Consider the following 21,572-nt stretch of genomic DNA (forward strand, 5'->3'; position numbering starts at 1 on the left):
ATTTGTTTGACATTAACGAAAGACACTTCGTTTATTGAGACAGTCCTAAATATTTCTAACAGTTTTTCTAAAATTATTCGCACATTATGTTTTATTTTCAGATTTGCTAAGGGCCGCAGCAGCTCTAAGGGTCAGATAAGTATCCAAGAGTTGGAGCAATCCACTAAATTCTTGATTAAATCTGTTCAAGAAGTGGAATTCGCAGAAGAAATAGAACTGCTGAAGAAAAACGAATCGGTAGCTCGGAAAAGTAAACTTAAATTTTTAAATCCATTTCTAGATAAGGACTCAATTCTTAGAGTGGGAGGTAGGTTAAGTAATTCCTACTTAAATTTTGATCATAAACATCCAATTATTTTACCTAAGAGCCATAAACTCACTTCAATAATGTTTGAATATTTCCATAAAAAGTACTTACATTTGGGTCCACAATCATTGCTGCATCATGTTCGCATGCAATATTGGCCAATTAATAGTAAAAGTACTGCACGAAAGATATTTTATGAATGCATTACGTGTTTCAAAAATAAACCTGTTACTGCACAACAAATTATGGGTAATCTTCCATCTGAAAGGACCAACCCTAATTTTACATTTAATATTGCAGGAGTTGACTTTTGTGGTCCGTTTGAAATTAAATACAAGAACCAAAGAAAGGGAATCTATTCCAAAATTTACTTAGCTTTATTTATTTGTTTGGCTACAAAAGCTATTCACATTGAATTAGTCACAGAGCTGACTTCAGAAGCTTTCATAGCTGCTCTAAAGCGTTTTTTTTGCTCGCAGAGGGAAAAGTTCAATATTATGTCAGATAATGCCACTAATTTTAAAGGTGCAGATTCGGAGTTAAAACGATTGTTATCACTTGTTACTAAGCAAAATAGCAGTTTTTCTAATTATTTAACTTCTGAATCAGTAATTTGGAAATTCATTCCTCCCAATTCCCCTAATTTTGGAGGTTTGTGGGAAGCTGGTGTTAAGTCGGTTAAATACCATTTGAAAAGAAATTTAAACAATTTTAGACTTACAATAGAAGAATTTTTGACTATCGTTATTCAAATAGAAGGCACATTAAATTCGCGTCCTTCAACTCCCTTGCCATCAGATTCTAATGAATACGAAGTTCTCACTCCAGGCTATTTCTTAATCGGTCGTCCATTAACGCAATTCCAGAGCCACAATTAATTGATACTAATGAAAATCACTTGTCAAGATGGCAAAAACTTACAAGGTACACGCAATTGATATGGAAAAGTTGGCAAAGAGATTATCTAAATCATCTCCAAAACCATACTAAGTGGTGTTTCAAACAAGGTAATATTCCTATTGGTACTATGGTTCTTCTTAAAGATGATAACTTACCCCCAGGTAAATGGACCTTGGGCAGAATTATACAGACTACACCTGGTTCAGATGGAAATATTAGGGTGGTCAAAGTAAAAACCTCATCAAATATTTATACAAGAGGGATATCAAAGATATGTGTCCTGCCAGGACAAAAGGAGTGTTAACAATTTTTTTTGTGAAAAAACTCATCTCATATAATGTGACAAATATTGAAAAATTTTTCAATGCCGGGCGGAATGTTGTGTGTTTAGCGTTAAGGGAAGTTCCGCTGCTTAAGTTTAGCCTTGCTCTGAATTGAATAATAACGCAGATGATTTTTATCTGCAGACGAGTTTTATTTTGGCATGCATTTTTCATTCTGTTTTGTTCTAGATCGCAATAAATGGTGGAACAAGGATGATGTGTGGTCAGTTGTCTTATTTTATTCATTATATCGCATAAATTTCATCACATCGCATAAATATGAACAACCCCACATCTACCAGCACCTTTCCGCATAAAAATACAGTCCGCTATCGCAGCTATCGAACACTAGGGACGCACAACATTTTTGAAACATGGGTCGCAATGACCGGAATTGATTATGTTGAGGGCTACTTGGAAAGGGGGGGGGGGAGCCATCCCTGGAATATACAGTCAACTGTTGATAACTCAAAGTCACAAGGGGCTGGCTAAAAGCTTTCAGTTATCGGAAGTTCCCTTCCCAGTCTTTTCAAGAATATTCTCTTTTATTTTATTTTTTCTGGAATAGTGTATGTTAGATAAACTATAATGATCACAGTTCAGAATAAAAAGAGTTATCAGTCAAAAAGATTTTCACAGAGAATAAATTTTACTAACATATTTATTTAAAAAAAGGAAGTTATCTTTGTCTGCTTACTTTTTTTTCTCTTTATCGTACTGTTAGAAGTCAATTGGTTAAGAAATCGACTTTCTGTTTCAAGCTAAGGTATTCAATTTCGTTTTGACATCATTTTATGTAAACACCACACAAACAAATCTCAATCCTAAAGTCTTGATTGGAAATGGCCAAGCAAGGCTGCCATATTTTCAGGATAGCAAAAAACCCAAACTGTTAAGAAAATTGCCCAAAATAATACAAGGTCGCCCAATTTCTCTTAATGACATTACTTTCAAATATTATTTTGTCATAAAAGCAGAATTATTTATGTCGTCCGGAGAAAAAGGCTTCTTTTTCATATTTTGACAGAATTCAAAGTTGATCAAAAACAGCCAGCTGCTACTCAAAAAAGTTTTGGATCTCTAGATGTAGCAAAATGTAGCAATCTGGTGATACTGTACTGATTCCTCATCAATGTCTGGAAGAAAAGTTCCCACCGCCAACACTCGTCTCGCAGAATCGGGGGGAAGGGGGGGGGATACGGTTAAGTTGCGCAAAAGTATTTTGTGAATGAATTTCTCTCTCATGCAAACTGATAAAGCAAAGCACTGTGTATAAGGGAAAAGAAAAAAAAATTCGTATGTTTCTGGCTGGACTTTCGTGTATGAAACGAAAACAAAACTTTCATTAGAGCTTCGACTTAAAAGTTGTTACCTTCAAGATATAGAGACAACTTAGCATTGAAAAACACAAATAATTTTGGGATCTACTAAAAACTTCAAGATAAAGGAATATTCGAGCTATAAGTCTTTGAGTTATCAAGAGTTGTTCCTATACTTTTAACTGATCTGTTCCGAAAAATGAAAGGGTGGGAACATAAAGGAAATTTTGTTCCGAAGCCACGCACCATTCCACAGCGATCCCCCCACTCTTAACAGTGTTAGTATAGGAATGATGACTGTTTTTAAGAGCACATACTGAAGATGAAACAATCGGTTATCAATACAGTACTGCACAGTTTATCTATGAGGAGGTGGCACCAATTTAAATTTTTAACATACAAAACTAACTGCTCTGATTAGTTACCAAGTGAGAGATAAAAGTGCCAATTTTGAATTCTCTTTGAAAATACCTATCATTTTTCAACTAGTATGTTAATGCACATAGAGCAGCGGTTCCTAATCTTTTTAGTTGTGTGGTATACCAGTTCATTAGAAAACACCGTTGAGGCCCACTAACTACTATATAGTACTTGCAGAGCCAAAATTTGCTTTCTTGGGGGGGGGGGGATATCTGCTTATAACTTCACTTAAGTGTAAATAATATACCGCATTAGGATTGAAAGTGTGTTAAAAACAAGAGTTCTGGATAGTTTTAATCCCCTTCTCACCTCATGCTGCACCACTGATATAGGTATACTGTGTAAGAACAATTTTCAAAATAATTTTTAAGGAAGAAAATAACTTTATTGCATTTACTTATCTGGCATAGCTGTAAGAAAACTCAAAAAACGAGTCATCAAAGATGGGAGATTTTTGACACTGTTTTTCCTCCACAAGAGAGTTGAAATCTGGATTGAAACTAGATAATTTTAGTCTAAAATAACTCGCAACATTCGATGCGTTTCTATAATATTTTTTAAAAAAACTGCAATGAAAAGTCTCATTCAAATAGGTTGTCGAAAAGCCCCCCAAGTGGTCTCAATTAACTGGATGGTCATGCCAGTTCAACAGAGGAGCATTGTTAACTTGAAGCTTTAAATTAATACGCTTGAGCTATAGAGATTTATTCTAGTTCAATGACTAATACTAGTTTTGTCAATTTTCTTTTTAGGTGTTTCTGATTCATTAGATTTCATCTTCAATTACAGGGGAAAGTACCTAAGAAATATGAAAAATCTTAATCTTAAAGTTCCTTGGTGGCTATGAGCCAGGGAGAGCTTTTGAGTGACTGTACATCTAATAAGTGAATTTTTATAAACAACAGAAATTGAGACTCCAAGATTTATCTTGGTTCAGATTCTCGACCAGTATCCGCGGCCCAGTAACAAGTTGTTCGCGGCTCATGGGTTGGGAACCGCTGACATAGAGGATTTAGTATTGAGAGATGTTTTAATTCAATAACTATTTTTATTTAAACTGGATTAGAGTGATCAAAGGAATCTTGCATATAATTTTTTTTGAAATTATTTTTTATATTTACTGGAATGGCAATGGATGATGGTAAGCATGAACAAGAAAAATCATTGTGAAAAGTTGTTTTTAGAGTGAAATTTAATGGAGTCTCGAGCAGAGTACTCTGTCATTTTCTTTATTTTTAATAACAAATTTGTACATAAATAAATATCTGAATTATTAAATGCTGGAAAGTTTTCTTCAAACAACAGAAATCTAACTAGATTAGTGCAGTTGATAGGATTGCTGAAGGGAAAAAAGGTAATTTTTCTGAAAATTTACATCTGCATCATGTCTTTCTACATGAAGGCAAGAAAAATTTTTTTTGTAAGTAGTTGCTAGTCAGATGGGTCAAAAATATTACTAACTTAAAAATTATTGAATTAGAAAAAGCTATAAATGAGCTCAAAAATTATGTGGAAACTTTTGTTAAAGATTTGTTGAGTTCTGTTGTGGAAGAAAAGAGGCAAAAGGAAGAGTTAGAATTTAAGGATAGAAAACAGAAGGAATAATTTGAGAGGAGACAGCAGAAGAAAAAATTAGAAGAAAGAAGATAGGGATTTCAGTTACAAAAATTGCAATTAGCTATGAAAATTTTGCCACATGCAGAAACAAAATGGCCAATTCTGAATTCTCCTTGTCAATAGTACAATCTCCTTCTAAACTAGTATGTTGATGTTTGCAGACGATCACAAAATATTGGAGTAAGCAGATGAATCTTGTGTATCTTTTCTTTTTTAATTTTGTTTTTTATACACTGAAGTCACAATATATATTTATGTAAAATGGTGTAAAAGCAATTTTCTGTTTTGAAAATTGCATTGCATTTATGAGTTCACTGTAACTTGTTACTTATACTTAAAAAAACTTTCTTACATATTTATGAAAGATCATGTTTTTGTTTCAGGGAATTGCTCCATGATGCTCCAAGCCAAAGTGTCTGGCCGTGTATTTCCTATCCGTGCCTTGTTACTAAAGTTTTTATCCAAGGTGCTAAGGATTTAGAAAAACAGGACCGCTTTGGAAGTAATATGCCTCAAAAAATATTTTGGGCTATGTGCTTAAATTCTTGAGTCTAGGACAGATAAAAGGCAAATTTAGTGCACTAATTTTAGGCACTACTGGCCACCTTTAGGCACCACTGTCCACAGGGCTACTAAATGTTTTAAAAAATGACAATAAAAAAATCATTAGTTGCTCGCTCCCTGTGATTGCCATCACAAAAAATTACTTAATGAACTGAAAGTGTATAAAAAACATGAAGTAATTTGTATAATCTTTTCCACCAAAGTCATTGATGCAGCCTTATGAATTGATTTGTTAAAATTGTATTAGTTTAGTTACATTAATTAATGTATTCAATGATTAATAACTCTGCAAAATTAGAAAATATATATAATTTAGAGTAAAAAAAACGGCCACTATTTCAAAAATGAAATTTGAGTTTCAGGCATTGAGGACTAAAGAATTTTGAGAGTTTTGCCCTTTAAGTGTTGCAGTTTTTGCTGGCCCATTTGAGGCAGGGAAAAGCAAAGGGATGTAAGTGGACATTTTCAACTTTTGAGTAAAACGCCTTTAAAGATAACATCCTAGGTAGGCTTTCATTGATTTTTTTTTTCTAAATCATGCTGTATAGCAGCAACTACCAATGCTACTAGTACCATCTCTTGCCCCAAGACAGAGGAGAGGTTCACCTACCATGTGTACTGGTTATCTCCAAATTTTTAATTTTGTCACTTACATCCCTCTATTTCTCACTTCCTCATTTATTCTTCAATTTCAGGATTTAAAACTTTGCAGTCTTTTGAACCAGGAAATTTTCTATAATTTGTATAGGATAAATTCCCAAGAAATTCTCAGTTGCAAGGACCTAAGTCTGACATTTTAAAAAATGTTGTCAAACTTAGGTTTGACTGCAGCAAAAACAAAATTATTTTGATATCAATTGCAGTTATAGGGGGAAAAAAGTCTGATTTCATTATTTGAGCCACACTACTGCCATTTCATGAAAATTTAATTGTTATTACTTATTCTAGTTTTGATTTGTTAATGTTAATAAATAAAACACAGATTCCCCCCCCCCCCCATGCTTATTTTAATTTCTGTGGTGCATAATATTTTTTAAAGATTTATTTCCTGCACAAAGGTATTGTTTTATTTTTAATGTATCTTTTCTTTTGCTATCCTTTTCTTATACAACTGGTGCAATTTTTATTTTTAAGTAGCAGATTAAAAGTCTCACCTTTGCTTGGTTATTCAGAGTTCATACTCAACTTCAGAAATAAAGATGAAGGAGTTTTGAAGGAGAAAAATGAGATTTTGAAGACTTACTTTTACCACATCAAAATAAATATATCCTAATAAATATTTTTTTTCAACACAATGACTTAATACATTACATCTACTTAAATATTTGTAAACATTTTAAATAATGATTACACAAACTCACTTAGACTACTGAGAGTGAGGAGGAAGGCAATATCAAAACTTTCAAATATACCAAAAATATTTCATGAAAGCCCGAAGTTTGAGACTACCTACTTTCACCAGTGGTTCACCGTAAAATGTCTTTGGTACGTAAATGTTGATATTCACCGGTAGTATCTACATTCACTATATTTCAGGCTTTAACTGTAACACAGAGATTGTATATATATTATGCATAAAACTTGATTAAAAAGAAAGACATCATAGTTTCACATTATAATACATGGAGACAAGAACAGCTTGCTGAGCTGAGGACTTAAAATAAGAAGCTTAATACCAGGGGTGCCTGTGAGAGGACCCTGGCTAAGGTGCAGAATTCACTATTGAAAATTTTAGGAGATGTTTTAAGGGGTCCTTTTCTCTTTTTCGTTTGAAGAGAAGGGTACTCTGTAACATTGAAAGACGATGAACCATCATTCTTGGGAGATAGGCACCAGTACCGTAGCATGGCAATGATGTAAGGAGCACTTCACATGCACGGCTGAGCATTCCCAAAAATCATTTTGATTGAGAATTCACACATCTGCAGAATTATTACTAGAATATGAGCACACAAATCAGGAGAATTGTGTCATAAGTGCGGAGAAGGATAATTAGAAACAGGAGCTTAAATGTCAGTATAATATTCAAGCAGAAGTAAAGAGTATTGGGTCCTTCCTCGGAAACTTTTTGAAATTGTAGCTCAAAAACGCACTATTAGCTGATCTTTGGTGACGCTAGGGTGAGGTGGGGATCCAAAAGTACTTCCTACTAAGATTTTTGAAATTAAGTCCTGAAAATGTTATTATAAGCCATCTTTGGTAGCATTAGATTATAGTAAAAGATAGGATTCTATTAATCTTCTGTGGAAATTTTACTAGTTGAAGTTCCAAGAAATGTAATTGTAGATCATCCTTAATGATATTAGGGAACAGATAGGATTTAAATTCCTTGGAATTTTTTGAAACTGGTGTTTCAAAAATAAATTTAGACTATCTTTCATGAAGTTGAGGAGAAGAGAAGTTTTTGGCACCCATCTTACACAAGCTTTTAGAAATCTATCTAACAAACTCATTTACAGGTCATCTTTCGTAACATTAAGGAAAAGGATGAGGTTTAGGAACTTTTCTTCCTCTAACATTTTGAAACTGAAGGTCCAAAGGAAATTTTATGTGGTCTTCGATATTACTACGGAAAAGGGGTCCAGGGGTTCTCCCCCAGATTTATTTCGAAATTGAAGTCCTCAAAACACAATTGTTGGCCATCTTGGAGGATGTTTGGGGAAGAAATGGAAATGTGAACACTTTCCTGGAATTTTTCAAAATTGTAATCCCAAAAACTCAGTTTCAGACAAGATCTTTGGTGTTGTTAGTCGGAGGGGTAATAAGAATCGTAATATTAGTTCCATTGAAAAAGCGAGAAAATTGATATGATATGATTTGAAGGATTGTCAGAGAGGAAGATGTAATCTTAAACTTGCGAGTTTTGGAGGAGTCAGCACCAAAAAGCAGGAGTTTTAAAGGCCCTTCAAGAAAATTTCCTAACTCAAGGAGCATTGGAAGAGCATACAAACCTTGTTGTACTTTTGTGCACTATATTGATGCTTTTACTTGCTGTTTTGCAAGTAATTATTTTGTGCTTAAATTAACTGAAGAGACTTTTCTAATAACAAAATGTATCATTTATTTTTTAGCAACCTATTTTTAATGATTTTTTATATTGCAAACATATGTAGAGTCAGCTGTAAGAAATAAATACAGTTCAAGAATAAATATTTTAATCCCTTAGCCAAGCCATGCTATGTTGAACAGGTGTAGAGGGAACCTCCATTTACCTGACTTCGTGAGGGGGTATGGATTAGAAATTAAAATGTAGAAGCATAAAATATTTGCAGAAAATATCTTATTATTTATCATACATTACTTTAATCTTTTATTGATGTAATTTATAATGACTAGAACATGTTTAAAAAATAGTAATAACTATTTCTTACTGAAGGATGTTTTTCACTACACTTTTCAACTTTTTAAAATTCAAAATTACAGATGCTGATCCATATTGCATTGTAAAGTGTGAAGGAGAAAGAGTTCGTAGTCCTGTTTGCCGTGAAACATTGAATCCAGAATGGAATATAACTGTTCTGTTTTATCGCAAGAGCCCTGATTCATTAGTTAAAGTTCAGGTTAGTGTTTCCTTTTGTTTTATTATCGGAAGATTTCTTTCTGCAATTTCTAATATATTTAGCTCTTTTATTGTTTTAACTATGAAAAAATCCTTTTTTAAATTTATTTTATCTGATACTACAATTATGTCTTTGGTACTTTATTACTCAAAATCTATTTCAAATATTAGTGAACTGCTTTTTACATAATTTATTATATATATATATAGAGACGTTCACCGCGTTTCGAAGCCACGGAGAACTTCACCGCTTATTGAAGACAGTTTTAAACGGCTTCAGAACGCGGTGAACCTCTCTAGTTTTTTTTTATATACAAAGATGTATACTGCGTTTCGAAGCCAGTTTTAAATGATCGTGCTGTATAAAGCATTTACAATCCAAATGCGTGAAACAATTCTGAATTATTGTTTTATAGTCAGGAGGAAATATATCGTTACATTTACGCTGTTAATTTTTCTAAAATTACTCACTGCGGAATCAAAACACTACAAACGATTACATTAACCGATGCGCCTCCTTATACATATAAAATTATACAGAGGCGCATCGGTTAATGTAATCGTTTTAATAAAAAGACACATCGTTTATACGACCAACAGAATGGATCATACGTTGGCTTTTGATTTTTTAGTTGAGGAGGAATAGAATTAGTCCGAAAATCCAGGAGACGTGAAATATTTGATGAGGTTACAGTGAAATAAAATCCCGTCATAAATTGATACGAACCATCCTTCAATGTAATCGCTTTAACATAAAATCAAATTGTTTATACGACACCTCAGAAGAGTATTTGAGTAAAAATCGTGGCCAAAAATGTTTTCGCGTGTTTTAAGTTGGAATCTTTTTTTTTTTTTTGAGTTTTCGCTCGCTTTACCTTTCTTATTACTCTTGATTTACTATATCAGTAAATAAATAAGTATATTTTTAATCTATACTCATTATACAAAAGTTATTTTTCGTATTAGTGAATGCAAGAAAAAGATAGGTGATGTATATAAGATTGCGTGCAAGTGTAAAATTTTGAGGAAGTATTTTTGAGCTACATTTTGAAGACCTGTGTCAGGTGAAGAGAGGGGCACACTTTACTTGTTACCTATCAACAAAAAAACATTGTACTGTAAAAATCTCTTCACTGTCTTCTGTGCCGAAATCCGTGCGTTCTTAAACTAATGTTGAAAATGTTTTAGTGAAGTGTTGAGTAAGTTTCCCTCAGCATACGCACACTTGGTTATACTAGCAACTTAAGTCTCTATAACTTAAAGCTTTTATCGATTGAATATTTCAGCAATTCGTACAATTTTAATGTCATGAATTCTTCCTCCATTTTGACGATTACTGAGATAGATCCGTTTGTTTTGAGCAGCTCTCTTTTCTGACAGAACTGCGTTTGAATGAATATCTCCCTCGATGTTTGATCTGGTGTACTTATTTTCAGAGTACAAATGTTTGAAACTCTTGTTTTAAAACCATTCAAATGCTTCATTTTAACTCTTTTCAGATGTTTTTATGATTAACTACTCCTTTACAAGTTTAAGCGCGCGAATAAACCGTATCTTTTCGTGAAATTAACCAAAAAATTGATTTTTAACCATTTTTTGTACATTGCAATATTTCACCTTTTATAGTCCAGTAATATATTTTCACAATTAATGTGCACTATACATCTCTTTGTTGGAAATGCAAATATATTTTATTGCATTAACAACTGAGAATCCACTACAAGTGGCTGCACTTCATGCACCTTCCCATTAGGGGCGGATCCAGACAGAATTCTAGGAGGGGGTCCATTAGGGAAAATACGATGCTTTGGGAAAATTTTTGAATTTTACAAGTATCAATGTAGCCCACCTTTAACTAGAGCATTTTTTCTGGAATTTTCACTAAGTGCCGCGAGTTTAACATAGAGGTTGCAACCCCTTCCCAGTATTTTTCCTCTTTTCTTAACAAACATATGCATTTATCGTCTCCTCAAAGTGGTATTCCTGTTATCAGTACTGTGTTCTGGGGCGACTGTATGGGACTTTTTGATTTAAGAGGAAACAGATATGAACCAACCGTAAGTACAATAGTAACTCCGAAGTCAAGGGGGCCCAGGGGTTTCTCCCCCGAAAAATGTTTGAATTTGTAGTTTTAAAAAGACATTTTAGACGATCTTTGGTAATGTTAGGAGAGATGTGGTTTGGTGCCGCTCCCCTGTCTATTTTTCGAAATACGTAGTAGCTCTAAGAATGCAGTTTTAGACGATCTTTGCTGACCCAAGGAAGAAGGATAGTCATTACAGGACTTAAATTTACCCTTACTATACGATTTTAAACTAATTTCATTTTTTGGGCAAGGGTTTGAAGTTATACTTATGATTCAAATTGGTTATTATATTCGTAAAAATAAAGTACTACATGAAATACACCGCCAATTCAGTCATTCCATCCGAGAACTGCAGTTTCTTGCCTTATTAGCACTTCCTATACCGGGCTGATGAGTGCTAATAAGCACGAAACTGCAGTCCTCGAATGGAATGACTGAGCTGGCGGTGTATTTCATGTATTTCTGCCATATCTCTGGTTATAAGGCAGTAACTTACTGAATAATAAAGTACTAGTTCTTATAAATCTATCTTTTGTGCTTTTTGCCTCTAATGCCTTTCTCTAAATTAACTCCTTTATATTTTGACTGTCATAGGGTTTGTCATACAGATGCATGTACATTTTCAACTCGGAACATCCATTTCATATGTATTTACCCATTTTGAGTTGATAGGTGCAAAAAAAAAAAAAAGTTTTGGGAATGCAATTTCAGCTACTGTGAAAACGTAATTTACATATAATTCCGGGTTTTTTTTTATATACAAATACATAAAATACAAATGCTTAAATCTTTTATTCTAATACCACTCAAATGCTTCCTTATAAAATTCTATTCACATGTCATGATTATTAACATTCCATTACAGTTTTTAGTTCGCTCGTAACTCGTAAAGTTTCGTAAAATTATCCAAAAATGGGGTTTTTTTAGCTTTTTCTGCACATTGCAATATTTTTTTTATGATCCAGTTATGATTTTTTCGCAATAAATGTCTATTATGCAGCTCGTTGTTGAAAATATTTATCTTACAAGTGCATTAACAACCCCGAAATCCCAACAAGGAGGTGGCTGCACTTCGTGCTCTATCCTACTCTTCCCATCCACCCAGCCAAGTTATTTACATATTTACAATTACTGTATGACTTTAAACACGTTTCTACTTTTGAATACAGGTTTAAAGTTGAACTTAGAGTCAGATTTAGCATTGATGATCACGAGTATAATGTTTTTCTTATAAATCCACTTGTGTTTTCCCGAATTCTACAACGAAACTTTTCCAGAGAGAGCCCCTACACTTTCCTCATCCCCTTAGTGTCATCTCAGGTAGCATAAAATGTCCTTTTTTTCAACTTTGATTTGTGCAAATTTCTGGAGGAGCATTCGATTCTTAAATATCGCTTGAAATTGATTACAGTTCAAACGACTGAGGAAGGAACCGCAACCAAAACGTTTCCCCCAAAACGTTTCAAAAATTGTGTTTTTGACAACAATTTTGCAAGTTTCTACGGGAGGGTCCTGACCCCCTCACCATTATCCGAATGTATTTTTACCTACCAATGTGATAATCTACTTAGCTTTGTATGAGGTTCTTTGCCTCAGTATGGTTTTGGCTACTCCAGACTAATGAGCACACAGTTTTAGCGCAGTTTGCAATCTCTGGATACTGTAACTGAGCTTTTCGGTGTTTGCTTGCAGTTCCGCATTAGCTCCAGCTATGGGGTGGTAATTTGTAGCTTTATATCCATTCGGGGTGCTTATGGCCATTCCACCACGTGCGGTACAGTCCAACTCAATAAGTCCACTAACATTTTCTTATAGATCTTAATATTTTAATTAAACAGGAGTAAGCACATTTTTTTAATCTTTACATGTGATACAAAGATACTCCTGACACGGTACTATTTTTATTAAATGACTTTGTTGTTTAAATTTTAGATTATTTGCATGCGTCACGTGCGGGACATCCAAAGTCAACCTTTTGTAGTATGGTATGTGTATTACTTAAATTTTGTGCTATTAATACTAGAAAGTCGCCCGTCAAGGTACGACGGGTAAAAATTGCGTCTACTCTTCTACATTTGAGCAAAGCAATCGCCTGTTTTGTGATATCTTAATAGTTGAAATTTTAACCCAAACTCCAGTAGATTAACCCTAAACTCCAGTGGATAGCGGTAATTTTCAACCACTTTTTAAATTCTTCATCTCCTTAAAATGACTACCTTACCAGTAAATCAGTTAAGTTACCGGATCAAATTCAGCCTTGTCGCAATAAAGCATTTCCCTAGATGGTTAATATTACCAAAACATATCATCAAATTATCATGCCGTGGTACTAGTTTCATTGTTGAAACTTGTGGGTTACTCGATTATTGGCTATTATTTATATGAGGATAGCAATGCCGAAAAAAATTATAGGTTTTGAAAGCTAAGGTTCTAATGTAAAGGAAACATAACCTCATTTGTTGAGAAATAATAATTTTAACCGTAGAAAAAAAAAATGTATATGGCCTGGCCATTCCACTGAAAACTCAATTTGTCTCACGTAGGATAATTCATATATTTCTTTTTAAAAAATAATTTTACAAAATGACAAAAATTTTTGCTTAAGAAGTCACACGTTTGTGATTCCTTGAGCAACAAAATTTTGTTCATTTTCCTTTTAAATTATTATTTTTAATGAAATGTATGAAGCGTGACTTGCAGGAAAAATTGCCGTTTTTCCGTGGAATGGCCCTTATAGTTTTTTCAGATCTTTAAATTTTGTTTGCGAAAAAGTATTTATATTCTTCAGTATACTACATTATTTTCTTCATAAGTAAAAAACCTAATACACATTTAAAATCTTAAATTCTTTAGGAAAGGATGAGAGACCCCTTGCAGAGAAACTTTTATATTGTTTAAATATGGGTGTCTACCCCTTTCAGAGTGATGCCTCCCCCCCCCTCTCCAAAAATCGAGAGTGCCCGCAAAAACAAAGAAAAAGACCCTCTAAAACAGTAGCTCCCCATTTGGACCAAGGTTACCTCTCCCCCTTGCTGGAATTCTAGATCCGACACTGCATGCATGATATCCCAATTGTTATTTTCAGCGACTTTTGCAACTTCCTTTCAACAGATTACAAAAAGTATTAATTGTGTTTCTAATTTACGCCTCCAATAATGAAAGCCTTACACAGATACGACTGGACTGAACTCGCAAACTAGGAGCTGCAGTATCTGGCTGAAGGCAGCTGAAAAGGTAAAGTCTAGACCAGTGGTACCCAACCTTTTTTTTGTTTCAAATCCGCTTGCAATACCTCACATTAGTGGGAATGTTGCGGGCCAGAACAGTATAAAATTTCTAGATAGCATCGTAAAACAAGGGAAATTGAGGACAATAACAAACAAAAGTTTCTGTCGTCGTTGCTACATGCTTAGTTTATTGATACAAACTTTGCATCTGTATTTTAGAAAACAATATATGACTACTTGGCTTAAAACATAGGTTTCGTAACACCGAAAGAAAATGATTAGTTATTTTTGGAACGTCCCATAAAATATTCTTCGTTTTGTAACACTAAACACAACGACGGAACACATGGATCAGCTTCCACATTGGACCGTGGACCGTAGGTTGGGTCCCACTGCCTGACAGATCCACTAGCGTAGGATATGATCTGTCCAATGAAACATGTGTCTTGACTGAGCAAAATCTATGCTTTCACAAAAACACCTACCTAAGAACTAAATACTATCGATTAAAATTCGTGAGAAAGACCAAAAAGTTAAAAAAACAAAAATATTTACAAAAGTAGATCAGGGGTGCACGTACTCAGCTTTTAATATGCTGGACGCCACTAGCCGGACTAATATGGCTGCAATCGGTGCGCTGCAGCATCGCATTTCGCCAGGTATTGACTAAATATACTTATCTTTTTTCTTCATTGAGCTATGTCAAAAGGAACAATTTATCTCAGAACGTTTAGCCCCGCTTTCCTCTACTTGGTTTGGTTTATTGACAACATACATTTCGAGTTTGTGTACTCGCTCACACAGGACCCATTTATGAAATCACGTCTAATATGACAGATAGCACAATACAGAATTAACAGCACAGAGAAGGAAGTTACAACCAGGGCAACGGGCGGGAATCGAACCCACCACCTCGGGGGATTATTGAATCTAGTTCAGCCTTGTCAAAACAAAGCACTTCTCTGCTTCTCAAACGTTACCAAAAATTGTTATCAAATTAATAAATAAAGTTACTGAATTTTAAGTGCTCAAACAATGAATAATGCCGTCTCGCATGCCATGGGGCGAGTCTCATTTTCTGTTACGTCAGACTGTAACCCGGTTACTGATTTTGGTAGAGCCCCTATCTCCTTTGCTAATAATAGAGCTGAAAGTCTCTCTGTCCGGATTTCTGTCTGTCACGATCTCTCTCTGTCCGGATCTCTGTCTGTCAGGATCTCTGTGACGCGCATAGCACCTAGACCGTTCTGCCGATTTTCATGAATGTAGCACAAAGTTAGTTTGTAGCATGGGGGTGTGCACCTCGAAGCGATTTTTCGAAAATTCGATGTGGTTCTTTTTCTATTCCAATTTTAAGAACAAAATTATTATAAGATGGACGACTAAATTACGAAACTATTATAACGTGGAACCGTAACATGGGCACAAGCCAATTGGCGAGAAAAATTCACCATACATTATTTGTAAATATGCAGGCAAACCAAAAGACCTTTTAATTTTCTATTACAGGCAAAGTCGTGCGGGTACCACTAGTATATATATATATATAATGGCCTCAGAATTTGGTTATTATATATTTACTAGAAAGTCTCCCGTCAAGGTATGATGGGTGAAAATTACTTCTACATTTGAACGAATGCATTGCTTGTTTGGTGATATTTTGATAGTTGAAATTTTAACCCTAACTCCAGTGGATTAACCCTCAACTCCAGTAGGTAGCGTTCATTGTTGACCCTTTTTTCGTTTCTTCATTCAACTGAAATGAGACCCGTAAAACAGTTAAGTTACCGGATTGAGTTCAGCCTTGTCACAATAAAGCCTTTCCTAGCATGTTAAACATTACCAAAACATATTATCAAGTTATCAGGCCGTGGGGCGAGTTTCATTGTTAAAACACACGGGTTACTCGATCATCGGCTATTATTTATATGAGGATGATAATTCTTCCGGTTCCAGGGCTCAATACGCAATAGGGTGGGCCGAAAAAATCGAAATTCTGCAGAGCACTTCGCCCTAGTGCGGAAAATTTGTGACTCCCTAACGTTAATTACTGTGCAAAAATTTGTGACTCTGAGTTAATGCATTCTGCTCTGGCCAGAGGCTTAAATTTTTGAGATTTTTAGAAAAAAATCAAATAAAGAGAAAATTTACAAAATATTTTAAACTCCGCAGAACTTTAAACTTTAGTGCGCGAATTTAGTAACTTCCTAACACAAACTACTACGTAAAAATTTCAAGCTTGTGAGTTGATTATTTCTGCTCTGGCAAAAGGCCTGCATTTTTAGATTTAAAAAAAAAAAAAAAAATCCTAAAATACGAGTGACACATTACGAAGTAGTACATACCTAATACGCTATAATACTTCAAATTTTAAATCAGAAAATAATTAGCCAGAGACATTTATTATTTGCCAATCTCGTCGAAAAAACGTTACTTCAAGATTTGACTTGAGAAAAGCCTTGAACAATCACACAAACACATAGAGTAAAGAAATTACATAGAGAGGCATCGATTCACTAAGAAATTGAAGTCACCAGTTGTTGCACTGCTGTATCCCAAGATCCTTAGGTTCTTGCTAAATATCTTAAGATGTATTTTTATTCAAAAAATTCCATTACTGAATCTCATCTTTTTTTTGAGCAATCACGATTGCTTATTGCTTTCATCTGACTGTTTTTGGCGTTCCTATGACTTTATTTTCCCACCAGCACCCTCTGCAGCACCACCGTCGATCGGTCACTTCACGATGCTGCTCCTCTAGCAAAAACCGTCTCCAGGTTGCGTCAATATCCTGCACTTACACGCATGCATACACGCACGTACACACACACACAAACTTTATGCACGCAACACACACATACGTCCACCTACACACATATACACACTCAAACAACATACACACACTCAACCACATACACACACGCATACATACAGATACCTACACATACACAAACACCTACACACAACTACCCACACACTCATACCTGCACACAGACACAAGCACACATGCCTAAACACACATACACATACCCCTACACACAAAGACACATATCGCCCCCCCCCTACACACATAAAAACACACGCCTTCATACACACACACACTCGTGATTACGAAAAACATAATTTGAATTCAAGAGGTCAAAATTCAAATTTTTTTTTTGAAATTGCATTAAAATATGAATTAAAATGCAAAAACAATCTGGCAGTTACTTTAGTTGGTCCCTACGCGAGATTGGGGAAAACCATTCTCGCAAAGCGACCATGTTATCATAACCTCGCTTATCATTGCACCGCTGTATCCTAAAATTCCGACTTCAGTTTAATCAGCTTTTTACCATAGACGGCCTCTCTGTGTAAATTTCGTTACTCTATGTACAACAAGCAGAAATGATACGCAATTGTAGCTATAGACAAGTTCAAATGATGCACTTAATGCCTAGTTGTGTTGAGGAAAGCCATCGAACAGGGAATTAAAAATTTATTACTTGTGTTTTGTTCACCTTTGAACCGATTCCATCTTCTGCAGAGAAATGGAACTTTGGATGGAGATATAATGTTAATATGTGCAAGCATTTTTTCATCCCCATATTAGGGAATTTATGTGAAAATTGTGTCTTAACCCCCCTCTAAGGGGCGTTTTGCCCCCATGGTGGGGCGAAAACTACCTATGTGAATTTCTGAGCTTCAAAGGATCTCTGTGCAAAATTTGGAACAAATCCGACGGAAACTGTTGATTTGTATAAGTATAAGAAGCATGCAAACACACGCACAAATAAAACTCCATTTTTATACTCGTAAATAGATAGATTAGGTATCCAAGATACTACGCTGAAAACATTTACGCTTCGTTACCTAACCTCTACAATTTGCTTTTTAAAAGACATGTGCTTTTGAGACTAGTTGTTTCCCTTTTCTCTAGGTAAAGTTGTTCCAAAGAACAAATTTCTCCAGAAAAAAGGAGCAATTTGTACCATTATAGCGGGAATCATTAACAATAAACATCGAACATAAATAGTACCAGTGACAGAAAATTTAAATTGATATCGCACAAAGGGTCTATGATTTATTTGCGAGATGATGGGGTCTATTGGTTTATTTGCGTTGTATTAGAGGTATTAATTCAACGACAAACATGCAAGCAGGGGCGTGACCAGAAGTTTTGGGGGCCGTCACAAATGACTTTTCCGGACCCTCTCCATATTGTTTATGCCAATATTTCATTCCTAGTTTAAATAATATTGGGCCCCCCCTCAAGCTCGGGCCCGGACCAACATGTGTCCCTCCCCCCACCCACACACGCTGTGCACCCCCTTGCATGCTTGGGTGTATCTTTGAAAACATATGGTCGATTCTACCCATTACAAAAGCTTTAAATGTTGGACTTGGACTTTTTGCCCAAGAGTCTATGTAGGGGAGAAATGGTTACAGTGAGACAACAGCGATATATTTTATGTTTAGATATTTTTAGTCAGGTAAAGCTTTTGAAAAGTCAGTTTGACGTACTGTGAACAATAATACACTCCTGTTTGTGAAAATTGCAACACCATGAAGGACGCATCATAGTTGAATGAAATTTAATACCAGGTTGTGTGGTAATGGTACAAATAAATGATTACATTTTCAAACCAAACAAACAATAAAAAGAGAGAGAAATTAGTATTTCGTGTTGCCACCATGCGCCGCAATAAGAGCTGCTACTCGACTCGGCATGGAGTGAAATAAAGTTTTAATATCTGCCTGAGGAAGAGTATTCCATATTGTTTGTATGCGCAACCAAAGTTCGTCTGTCGAAACAACAGGATGAGGATCACGAGCGAGACGCCGCCCAACGAAATCTCACACATGTTCAATCGGTGACATATCTGGGAAATATGCAGGCCAAGGAAGAAGCTATACCTGCTGCTAATCAAGGTAGGATTTGACAGTCCTGGCGACATGTGGGCAGGCATTATCCTGCTGAAATACAGCCCCTGGCAATCTTTGCAGGAAAGGAATAGCTTGGGGCTGTAAAACTTCGTTTATGTATCGGGAACTGTTCAAATTGCCCACAATTCGTAGCAATTGTGATCGTCCATGATATGTTATGGCACTCCAGACCATAACTATGGGTATTTGTCTACTGTGGCGTTCGATAATGCACTGCGGAATGTGCCATTCACCGGCATAGAGCCTGACACGAATTCGGCCATCATGGTGCCACAAATCGAAGACAATCCTGCTGCCAATCAGCACGCGAGCTCCTATGCACATTGCCCCATTGTAGCCGCAGCGGCGATGGTTTTGCAAAAGAGGAATCTTATATAAAAGAATCCTTGCGCGCACCCCACGCTGCAGCAGACATCTCCGAATTGATGAAGCACACAATGAAACACCTGTAGCTGTTGACCACTGTGCTGCCAGTTGTCTAGAAGAAGCTGTGCGCCATACGCACCAGGTGTCTGTCATCGCGAGCTGACGTCACATTTCGGGGTCTACTCCCGGATTTCCGAGCTGTCCGACCCTTGTCCGTCCGCTGCTTCCAAACATGCATGATTGTGCAGCTGTTACGCTGCACACGAGACCCCGGCTACTGCATGATAAAACAACCAGCTTCACGACGGCCGACGATTCTGCCCCATTCAAACTCGAAATTTGCTCAAATTTCGCTTTCTTTCGTCAAAGAGGCATAGTAAAGGTTCACTTAACGTTTACTCTAGCATATGACCACCGATAATCATACACGCCTCGCTACAGCCGTCTATTTATATTCGGTTCGATCCGCCGTTCAGAGGGCGCTGAGAATACGCATGCTCTACCGATCTGCAATTCTAATTATTTGCATATCATGCCCTACTTTACATTTCCTGCAATTTTCAGCTCACCTCGCGTAAATCCTTCGTGGTGTTGCAATTTTCACAAACAGGAGTGTATTTAAATAGTTTTCGTTTCAAGTATCATGTAAGAAAAATAACTATTTCATCATATTCAGTAAGGTACCGCCCTATAGCTAGGGCTAAGGAAGAAATACATGAAATACAACGCCAGCTCAGTCAATTCCAGCCGAGGACTGCAGTTTCGTGCTTATTAGCACTCATCAGTCCGGCATAGGAGTGACTGAGCTGGAGGTGGAAAACCTCTGTAGGAAGCCAAGAGTGCCAAACAAACTGGTAGCTAATGCAAAATTAGCACTGACCAGACGAGTGACCGAAACATTTCGGTCACTCGTCTATACACCATTTTTGATTTTGCTCAAATTTTTTTGGTGGATTCTTTTGAAGATTTTAGAAGACACGTATTTTTTCTTTTCCTCCAAAAAAACTTTTGGGGACCTGTAGAAATTCGTAAAGTGGAGCCCGACGTAGAGGTTTTTCCAAATCAGCGTTTTTTAAAATGCGGTTATATCTGTGTATCAAGCATCAGTCAAAAAAATTCTTGTGTTGACAATATGACATTTAGTACCTAAATTAAAATATATCGTAAATTTTGCAGCTGACTTTCAGTGCAGCCTTTCAGGGGTCGCCAAACTTTGCCAAAATGTATGAAAAAGTGCCTTCTTTGAGGTCCAATGGTTCCCTGCATTCATTCTCAACCATGGTTTTTGTACGTAATTTGTGTAAGAATATATATAAATTATTTAATATCCTCATTAGTTGCATAGTTCTCTCTCTGCGCTGCCAAAAAATGGCAGTTTTCATATCGAAAAATGCGAAAAAGTGCAGTTTTCATGGGCCTTTATCTCAGTGCACTGAGGGTCAGTGTAAAACTGGATACCTGCATTTCAAACTAGAGTATGTGTATTTTCGCAAATAAGTGTCAGAACTATGGGCAAATTCTTTTCAAGAACACGTATTTCCAAAGAGTAAAATGAACTATTCAGTTTTTAATTTAGTCAACATATCCGGGTTTAAACTTTCCTCCAGGGACTTCCAGATACTGTTTAAAAAACTAGTATGATCAAAAACTAGTCATAAAAGAGTTATAAACTTGCAAATTGACTGAATATGCTTATTCGCATACTTCATAATATGATAACTAGAAGCAAAGTGAAAGAAAAACATCAAAATATGATAAAAAATGTACTTTTTAGGAGACTGTATCTCATAACACTGAGGGTTAGTATCGAACTTGATGCCTACATTTCTAACTAGAGTGTATATCCTTTCACAAACAAGTGACATAACTATGAGCAATGGTTCTGCAGGCTCGTAAAATGCACTTCAAGATGAGGAAATTGCATAAGAGTAACGACGCATCTAGTTAGTTGTACTCAA

The 21,572-nt window shown here is 35.7% G+C and overlaps 1 protein-coding gene across 1 annotated transcript in view; it reads left to right on the forward strand.

The window, feature by feature from the left end:
• Window positions 1-21,572, forward strand: part of LOC129218354 (calpain-5-like) — a 137,119-nt gene that overhangs the window by 104,415 nt on the left and 11,132 nt on the right. Inside the window, exons 11-12 of the mRNA XM_054852598.1 lie at window positions 5,270-5,388; window positions 8,874-9,010. Of these exons, the coding sequence (XP_054708573.1) occupies window positions 5,270-5,388; window positions 8,874-9,010 (256 nt within the window). The remainder of the gene's footprint in view (window positions 1-5,269; window positions 5,389-8,873; window positions 9,011-21,572) is intronic.

Source organism: Uloborus diversus, chromosome 3, assembly GCF_026930045.1.
Source record: "Uloborus diversus isolate 005 chromosome 3, Udiv.v.3.1, whole genome shotgun sequence".
NCBI classification, from domain to species: domain Eukaryota; kingdom Metazoa; phylum Arthropoda; class Arachnida; order Araneae; family Uloboridae; genus Uloborus; species Uloborus diversus.